The sequence below is a fragment of the Poromitra crassiceps genome (genome assembly GCF_964638095.1).
Source record: "Poromitra crassiceps genome assembly, chromosome: 25".
Lineage (NCBI taxonomy): Eukaryota > Metazoa > Chordata > Actinopteri > Beryciformes > Melamphaidae > Poromitra > Poromitra crassiceps.
In genome coordinates this window covers 15,056,311-15,066,310 of record NC_139649.1, presented here as the reverse complement: position 1 = coordinate 15,066,310, position 10,000 = coordinate 15,056,311, and the positions used below count along the sequence as shown (strand labels likewise).

Here is a 10,000-nt window from a genome sequence, read left to right as displayed (position 1 = left end):
GGCCGCAGTTTCATACATTTTTGTTAACCACAGACCTTATTTGATGCATTTAAGTGAAATCCCCATTCTAAAACCCCATAGACGTTTCCCCTGATGAACCAAAATGGCGGTGATTTCTGGTTATGCCTACAAAAACACATCATCCCTGTGGTACTCTATAGCATTCCTCTATTGCTATTGTTTTCTGTAGCTACAAAGCTAATATGTTTTGTCTCAAGTACAGTAGACTACAAGGGCTGACTGATCTGTAATGCTGTACATAATATGTACAATCCACTATATTATAGTGGATTTAAACTGTATGAGCAAATTAATAAAATAGTAATCATTGAGTTTTTTTAATTTATGTATATTTTATATGAGTGTCTTCATTATATATATTTATATATACATTTATATTATATATATTATTGCCCCTGATGTCATCAGGCAACTTTTTTGATGGTGTTGCTTACAGCAAATTGGAAAAGGGATGAGGATATATTTCTTTGAAGGCCCAAACAATTTCGGGTAACATTTTGGTTGGAAGTGAACCCATACTGAGCAGGTCCCAACTCTACCCCTGCATACTCTTGGCTGTCCATTGCACATGATTGCCTGTCCCAGCCATAGAATATGCAATGACTTACTTACCTTCTGGCTCCAGAAGAATTTGGCGACCAGAAGTCCTTTTTCTTCATGAACTCAATGATTTTGAGTTCCTTCTTAGCAGTGGGGGTAGAAGGCTCTGGGGCACAGGGGTACAGAGCGCTTTCCAGCTGGGCCTCAGATACCGGCCAGTTTAGCAACTCGGACACACGCTGGCTGGTTTGAGATGTGTGGAGGTGTTTGGGGGTTTTGGGGTCCAGGAAAAGGACATTTTGGGGTTTTGGGGTCCAGGAAAAGGACATTTTGGGGGTTTGGGGTCCAGGAAAAGGACATTTTGTGAGAGTAAACAAGGTGAAGAGGTGAAAAGAGGGGAAAAAAGAAAGAGGAAGAGTGAGCATGCAAACAACATTCCAAGTAAAAACCAATAGAAGAAAAGAAAAGGACACCAAAAGAAAACATGACAAAGTAAAATTTCAAAAACAAACTCATGTTCAAGACTAACAGAAAAAGCAATTGAGATCAGTGGAGGAAAGACAGAATAAGCACAGATGGAACGAGGATGGAACAAATGATGACAGGATTTCTGTGCAACATGTGTGCTGTGGCAGCTTATATAGACCCTTCTCACAGGGGCCATTTTGTGTCGAAAAGGCAGGGTTAACACAGGTGCAAGCAAAACACTAATGAGGGTTTCAAACTTCCATGATTGGAATGTGGAAACCCTCATTAGTGTTTTGCTCACACCTGTGTTTATTCTGCCTTTTCGACACAAAATGGCCCCCGTGAAAAGGGTCTATTGCCTTTCATTTATTTAAGCAGTGCAGCCACTTCTATAAGTGACTTTGTGCGTGTATGGCGAGATTTGGGGGAGTTCACCGTGATGTGGGGAAGTGCACCGAGATTTGGGGGAGTTCACCGCGATTTGGGGGAGTTCACCGCGATTTGGGGAAGTGCACCGAGATTTTGGCAAGAGTGGCTCGAGGCGACAGGGAAAAGGGGGTGTGGCCCGAACCCAGCTCCCCGGTCTGCACAGACAGACAGTCACTTTTAGAAAAAGGTCAATGAAGACAACCGTGGATTTCAACCGTGTAATTATGAACCTATTACCTTATGTACTGTTAGTAGCTCAAGTGTGAAAATGTATGAATGTTCACATGAACAGGAAGTGATGTCACCTTCTATAGAGTACAACATGTGGTGACATCACCTGGCACCAATGACCAGCCTATAGCAGATGGAGATTTCAGTACGCTTTTCAACACTAGATGTCAGGCTTTACCCGGTTTGGGGTGGCGCTTTATTACTCTATTAAAAAAAAAATCGGACATTTTCCAGTTTCTAGTGAAACTTGTTTTCCACACAGGAACCAAAGCTGTCAAACATTTTGTACCTGCGGGTGGTAAGAGAAGGGACCCAAGGCTAGTCGGGGGTTGGATTCGCGCGTGTCGTCCTGTACCTGTTTCCGTGTACGTGGGAGGCACAGAAGGCGAAGCTGTAGTGCAGCAGGGTGGGGTCGATCATGGCGCCGTTCTCCGCCCTCTCCAGCAGGACGCTGAGGTAGCACAGATGGCGATGGCAGCCGCGAACACCGTTGCGTGCGCAATACTCGTCCATGACAAACACTTGACCGGGACTGAACCAACCCTGTGGGACACACACACACACACACACACACACACACACACACACACACACACACACACACACACACACACACACACACACACACTGTGTAATATATGTATAAATTCATATGTACATGTGTATCGACAGTTATTTTGACAAGGATTACAGCATAGCTTCCCACTGAACTGTATCAAATGACTAAAGCCTGGTCGAACACTAGCCTGCTTTTAAAGCTGCTGCTTGGAGATGGTTGGTATACATGGGACCTTCATCAGGGTCATGTGGGCATTATTGCTTGTTTAGGCCCCTCCTCCTTACCAGACAGGAGTATTGCTTGTTTAGGCCCCTCCTCCTTAGCAGACAGGAGTATTGCTTGTTTAGGCCCCTCCTCCTTACCAGACAGGAGTAGGAGTCGTTGAGCCTGTGGTCCAAAGTCAGGCGCTGGACCAGCTCAAACAGCGAGCCGTGGTCAAAGTTACAGGGGTTGGCTGAAATGAACTCATCCATGCCATGCTTCTGGGCTCGGTCAGCATCTGGATAGAGAGACATAGACCCATCCAACAGACAGACAGAGAGAGAGAGAGAGAGAGAGAGAGAGAGAGAGAGAAACAGAGTCAGGGGTGGAAGAGGGAAAAGAATATTCTTCACCCTGGCAGGTATAACTATTCAATCAAAACTCCTTCTCATCTGCAGGAATTAATTTAGCATAACTAGTGTCGCAAACTGAATGGGACCATACCAATTCACGATGTAATAACTGTGCATATGATAATTAAAGATGTGTGTGTGTGTGTGTGATATATATATATATGTGTGTGTGTGTATATACAGTATATATATATATACACACACGCACGCACGCACGCACGCACGCACGCACACACACACACACACACACATAATAATATGTATATACTGTATGTATATGTATATAACCCAACATTACATTACATTACATTACTTATGATGTTGTCTGCCAGTATTATATTACATGTCCAGCACACTTTATTACTGTTTTTTTTTTACATGTTTCATTACATATGTATAGTTATTACATGAGTAGCTTTAGGTACTGTAATTATTCAACTTATTTATTTATTTTGATCACAAAAGAGATTTTTTTTTTTACTAAAGTTTCCAGTTTTGACTGAATAGGATCCCTCTGGCCAGGGTGAAAGCAAAGCTGGGTGCAGTGTGAGTTAGACAGGAGGTGACTACTGCTCTACAGGTTCAAGGTTAAAGGTTAAAGGTTAGTGCTATTATGATTAGTGCTACATTCTGTTCATGCAGAGTCTTTCCTACAGGGGCCCATAGCAGACTTCAGGGATAATACACAGATCAAATCGATCTATTTCTCCTCTTGATAAGGCAACTTATTAACAAGACTTTTGGAGTGTGTTGAAACAGTTGAAAATAGTTCGGGAGGTTTGTTCAAAAACAAACTACCGGCCAGAAAATAAGTTTTGAAAGCCACTGAGAAGCAAAAAAAATGCCATTCTACACCTTTAGTTTATATAACATCATGATGGTGTGAAACCTGTAAGACGACTTCCTGTTTGACCAGCTGTTTGACCAGCTGTTTGACCAGCTGTTTGACCAGCTGTTTGACCAGCTGTTTGACCAGCTGTTTGACCAGCTGTTTGACCTGCTCAAACCAGAGATCGTCTCTGGTCAAAGCTAGTGACTCACTGGAAGCAGACTGCGGGGATAAGCTCTGCCACAGGAAGTGTAACCACAATCGCTTCCCATTGTGTTTACGACAGAACAAACCTGCGACAAATGTGAATGAAGGTTACACCGAGCTACGCGGCAATCATGAGATTTGTCAGCCAGTGTTGCTCTTCCCCGCCGAACGAAGACATGCCAGCTGTCAATCAACAAAGGAACGAGGAGCAGGATGTCGGACGCCGATGGTGCCCCCCTTCCCCCCCCAAAATAACATGTAAAAAGGTGACAGTGCGGTGGCCCTTTGGTCTGGAGCTGGTGGCCTCTGTCAGCTCTGTTTGGTGTGAGTGAGTGGGAGTGGAGGCTGGACAGTAACATGCAGTGACACTAGTCACCCCGGTCCGTCTGGGATTGACTGCTGCTACTCATTTATAGATCCAGCCGAGCCGCTGAGCGGGAAGACGAGAGGAACCGGGGGGCAGCGGCGGTGCCGGTGGTCACACGGCATTTGAGGCTATTTAGCACATGGCTAGCTCCCCCTCCCTCCCTCCCCCACTGTGATTCTTTTGGGGGATGGACTGACCATCCAAAACTAAAACACCACACCACATGTATTACTCTACTTGTGAGGACCTCCAATGCCTAGATTATTTTCCTAACCCCTGACCCTGACTTAACCCCTGACCCTGACTTAACCCTCATTACTACATGACCCTGACTTAACCCCTGACCGTGACTTAACCCTCATTACTACATGACCCTGACTTAACCCCTGACCCTGACTTAACCCTCATTACTACATGACCCTGACTTAACCCTCATTACTACATGACCCTGACTTAACCCCTGACCCTGACTTAACCCTCATTACTACATGACCCTGACTTAACCCTCATTACTACATGACCCTGACTTAACCCCTGACCCTGACTTAACCCTCATTACTACATGACCCTGACTTAACCCTCATTACTACATGACCCTGACTTAACCCCTGACCCTGACTTAACCCTCATTACTACATGACCCTGACTTAACCCCTGACCCTGACTTAACCCTCATTACTACATGACCCTGACTTAACCCTCATTACTACATGACCCTGACTTAACCCTCATTACTACATGACCCTGACTTAATCGGTCACGGAAGCTTATAGTTTATCCGCCGTTATAACACTGCCGGTGCCGCGTGAGAAAGCTGCCTCAAAAGTATAGTTTACCCACGTTTTTTTTTTTACCACTACAGCACTGGGGGGGGGGGGGGGGGACCCCATTCTTTGGGGTTGGGTAGCTTGGCCCCCCCTACTAACCCCTTTAGGGAAGTGAGGACCCCACTTTGGAGGATTTTCATCCACTTTAGATAGAGCTACAAAATGCACACATGCACTCACAATCACACACACACACACACACACACACACACACACACACACACACACACACACATGTGTGTGTAATATATATATATATATATATATATATATATATATATATATATATATATATATTTATATATATATATATATATATTCCGCTGTACTAAAGTGATATGACAGTAATAATTTCATAATCATGACAAAATCAGCCTGCTTAAAATTCTAGAGAGGCACGCGGAGAAAGAGCGGGAAAGAGAGGTGCTGGCAGGGGTAGGTGTTACCATCGTTTAGTGTTAGAAATTAGTATTAATTCCAGCTTTTCTACACAACATGAGAAACATGGGGAGGCCAGGAAGTGCCATGACATGGCATCCTTTGTCATTAGCGTTCACATCACTCGAGTAGCGTTCACATCACTCGAGGTGCATATTTGCCAACATAATTTTCTCATAAAAAAGAGACGTGAGGACAGCAGGAAATCAAATCAGTCTCGTACGGATGCCAATGCCAAGGTAATCTAAAAGGAGAAGAAAAAACCATGCAGGTAAACTGTGATGATGAGAGATGTCATAGGCAGCGGAGAAACGATCTCCATTTCATTTTAATTTGCTCTATTCTGACGGGGGACAGGGAGGACAGGGGCTTGTTTGTCATGTTGCAGTGATCCAGGTGTGAACTGCCAAGTAGTTATTTGGTAACATTTTGACTGATTGCCTCCCAAAATAATTGTGCGGCGACCACACTGTATTATTCATAGGCTGCCACTTTGAACCTGGTAATTAGCAGCTGCTGGGACACTGCGGGACGCCAGCGGTTGTCAAAAACAGCTCACTGGATAGATTCACTTACAGACGTGCAGGTGACACACTGCAGGTGACACACTGTCTGTAGGAAACATTTGTACAAAGTCATTTCTTTGAGGTGCATTTCATAAGCTACAGATAAGTTCTGCTGAATCGGTGGCAGGGACTCCAGATGGAAAGTAGCCGATGGCTAAATCTGTTGCAAAGCATCTCTTCCCCTATGGGGTTTAATGTTTTTTGTATATTATGTCCCTGCCAAATAAACTAATAAAATAAATAAATGATCCGACTCACGAGACAGATAGCAAACTGCATACGCAAGACAGAATGCTACTGTGTCCATCATCCTACTTATCCCAACTCAATCGCCTGAATGAAATATCCGCATTGTATATTTCTGCAATCCACAGATATGTACAATCTCAACGTAAATCTGAAACAAAACGGCAGTTAATTTAAAAACCTGCCTTTCCAACATTAAACGCAAATAAAACAACTTTAAAAGAAGACTTTGCTGCTTTTCAAACAGCTTTGTATCGTTACGATGTCGGTAATATATGCAGGGTGACAATGTTGACCTTCCCTCCATGTTTCCTGCACCAAGAGAACCCGTTCGTCTGTATGCAAAAACTCCGCCCCCCCCAAGTTGGTATGGCTCATCAGCGCTCGTTAAGGCTCTCCATGCGATAGACGGGGGCCATTTTGTGTCGAAAAGGCAGGATAAACACAGGTGCGAGCAAAACACTAATGAGGGTTTCCAACTTCCAATCATGGAAGATGGAAACCCTCATTAGTGTTTTGCTCGCACCTGTGTTTATCCTGCCTTTTCGACTCAAAATGGCCCCCGTGAAAAGGGTCTATTCACCGTGGATGCGCGCGTACAAAAAAAATCTGTCGTTCAAACAACAGCCCTCAAGCAGAACATCTGTTCATCTCTGTGACGTAAAATACGTCATTTGGCGACGGAAGTGCCTGTGAATGAACTGTGACTACTGTAGGTGGAGGGGAGCAGGCCGCTGTAGATGGAGGGAAGTTAGACGTTATCCACATTGTAACGATACAAAGCTGGTTGAAAATGGGCAAAGTCCTCCTTTAAAAGAGGGCCGATCCATATATGTGAACCTACCCAATCCCTGCTGGATATAGATGCAAATATGCAGACAGAAACACAATCGCATGCATCCTAAATCATAAAGACATGGACATGGTCCTAATGGAAAAAAGCAAAAAGAAACTAGGCAGACAGAGAGATTTTAAAAAGAGGAAGAGCGATGGCCAAAAAAAGGAGGAGAAAGGGGAAGAAAGGGGAGGAGAGCACTTACCCTTCAGTCCAGCTAGAAGATAGCAGGGTCGGAGGTTAGAAGAAGAAGAAGAAGAAGAAGAAGGAGAAGGAAGCAGAAGAAGAAGAAGAGAGAAAGAAGGCACAAACAGAGAGACATAAAGACACAGAGCAGAGCCACCAAACACGTTAACTCTACAGCAGGTGTACAGACAGCAGGTCTACAGACAGCAGGTCTACAGACAGCAGGTCTACAGACAGCGGGTCTACAGCACAAGCAGCACAGTGGAGGAGGTGGAGAACAGGACACAGCGACAGACAGACGTAAAGCACGGACGTGACCAGGAGAGAAGAAGAAGAAGATCCTGAAATGTGATGTGTGAAAGCTCTTATAGGAAACACAGTAAGAGACACAAAGCAAGAAGAGGCTTTGACCAAAGAAATAAATCATGTGAGAAACAGAGAAGTGGTAAAATAGCTCGTCTTAGAAGAAGAACGAAAATGTTTTGAATTTGTCAATTGCTTGCTTAATACTACCGAATGTGATGACAGACACCTTACACATGAATGTGCAAGCCTACATTATGTATGTATCTCTGTACTGTATGTACTGCATGTATGTATGTATGTATGTATGTATGTATATCTATCTGTACTGTATGTATGTATGTATGTATGTATGTATGTATGTATGTATATCTATCTGTACTGTATGTATGTATGTATGTATGTATGTATGTATGTATGTATATCTATCTGTACTGTATGTATGTATGTATGTATGTATGTATGTATGTATGTATGTATGTATGTATATCTATCTGTACTGTATGTATGTATGTATGTATGTATGTACTGTACAGCAGCCATTCCCATCCTGTGGGCCGGGGGTCCACTGGTGGGCCACGAAGGTCTTGCAAGCGGGCCGCCAAATCATTTGCAACAATTTACAATTTTCGTGATTTTTATTAAATTATTATTATTATTATGTATTAGAACGCTTTTTTCGATTGTTGAATGATACTGTTATTTAATTTGTAATAAATCATTTGTTAATTAGCCTATTACAGAAATCCCCCCACTTAGTTTCTGGTTTCTGTGTGGTGCTGAAAATAAAAAGTGCTGTGAGAACACATTGACCTGCGTACTCTTTATGGGCAGATGTGATGTGGCCCGCGGAAACTTTCAAGAGGGCCTGGAGTGGGAAAAGGCTGGGAACCACTGCTGTACAGTACATACATACATACATACATACATACATACATACATACATACATACATACATACATACATACATACATACATACACTGTACTGTATGTGTCCCTGTTTCCATTTTCTTGGCCACCGTCGGCCTGACAGCATTTATATTAGGCACGGGCACAGGCAGAGGTCCCGAGCAGACGGGGCCACATTTTTGAATGAGGTACTTAGGGCAGAGAAATGGGCAGAAAATGGCTAATTAGTGGACAAAATGAGTGAACACAGGTTCAGCACCTGTGTTCCAGGTGCTGAAAGAGCTCCATTCATTAGCTGCTGGTGGAGCTCACCTGGAGAGAGAGAGGAGAGGCTGCATGCCAACTCTGTGAGTGAGCCATGACTAAAATGGCCAATTAGTGATTGTGCGTTCCAACAGGTATCAGAACTAGTCAGTCCTAAACTCAAGCCAACAGGTATCAGAACTAGTCAGTCCTAAACTCAAGCCAACAGGTATCAGAACTAGTCAGTCCTAAACTCAAGCCAACAGGTATCAGAACTAGTCAGTCCTAAACTCAAGCCAACAGGTATCAGAACTAGTCAGTCCTAAACTCAAGTCAACAGGTATCAGAACTAGTCAGTCCTAAACTCAAGCCAACAGGTATCAGAACTAGTCAGTCCTAAACTCAAGTCAACAGGTATCAGAACTAGTCAGTCCTAAACTCAAGCCAACAGGTATCAGAACTAGTCAGTCCTAAACTCAAGCCAACAGGTATCAGAACTAGTCAGTCCTAAACTCAAGCCAACAGGTATCAGAACTAGTCAGTCCTAAACTCAAGCCAACAGGTATCAGAACTAGTCAGTCCTAAACTCAAGTCAACAGGTATCAGAACTAGTCAGTCCTAAACTCAAGCCAACAGGTATCAGAACTAGTCAGTCCTAAACTCAAGCCAACAGGTATCAGAACTAGTCAGTCCTAAACTCAAGCCAACAGGTATCAGAACTAGTCAGTCTTAAACTCAAGCCAAGGGCTGTAGACCCATCACAAGAGACTAAGGTCACTAATGTTCAGACTAGGAGGCCAAATCTGATTTGTGAACTTTAGTGACCTATTAATGACTTTATCCAGCTTGGTTTTATGAGTCTGGACGCTCCAAGTCTGATTTGTGTCACTTGTCCCAAACCACATATGGACGCCTGGACACACAGATCCGACTTGAAAATCAGATTTGTGGCAGTGCGGACACACTCCCAAATCAGATTTGGGAAACCAATCAAGATAATGATGATGAATGACTTTATCAGCAAATCAGATTTGCCTGTAATGTGAACATGGCCTAAGAGACCATTTACACCTGGCACTAACATGTGTTTTCTGTGATCAGATTGCAATCAGATCACAGAAAACGCATGTTAGTGCCAGGTGTAAATGGCCTCTGAGCTTTAAAATGAACTGTTTTAAACT

At 43.5% G+C, this 10,000-nt stretch overlaps 1 protein-coding gene across 10 annotated transcripts in view; it reads right to left on the bottom strand.

Moving 5' to 3' along the window:
• Window positions 1-10,000, bottom strand: part of LOC310798074 (calcium-dependent secretion activator 1) — a gene marked incomplete at both ends in the record, with an annotated part of 159,682 nt that overhangs the window by 82,890 nt on the left and 66,792 nt on the right. For 9 of the 10 annotated variants that reach the window (XM_083660564.1, XM_083660559.1, XM_083660561.1 and 6 more), the window contains 2 exons: window positions 2,045-2,232; window positions 2,611-2,747. In XM_083660564.1, the coding sequence (XP_083516690.1) occupies window positions 2,045-2,232; window positions 2,611-2,747 (325 nt within the window). The remainder of the gene's footprint in view (window positions 1-2,044; window positions 2,233-2,610; window positions 2,748-10,000) is intronic. The other variant, XM_083660560.1, reaches the window with a different exon arrangement.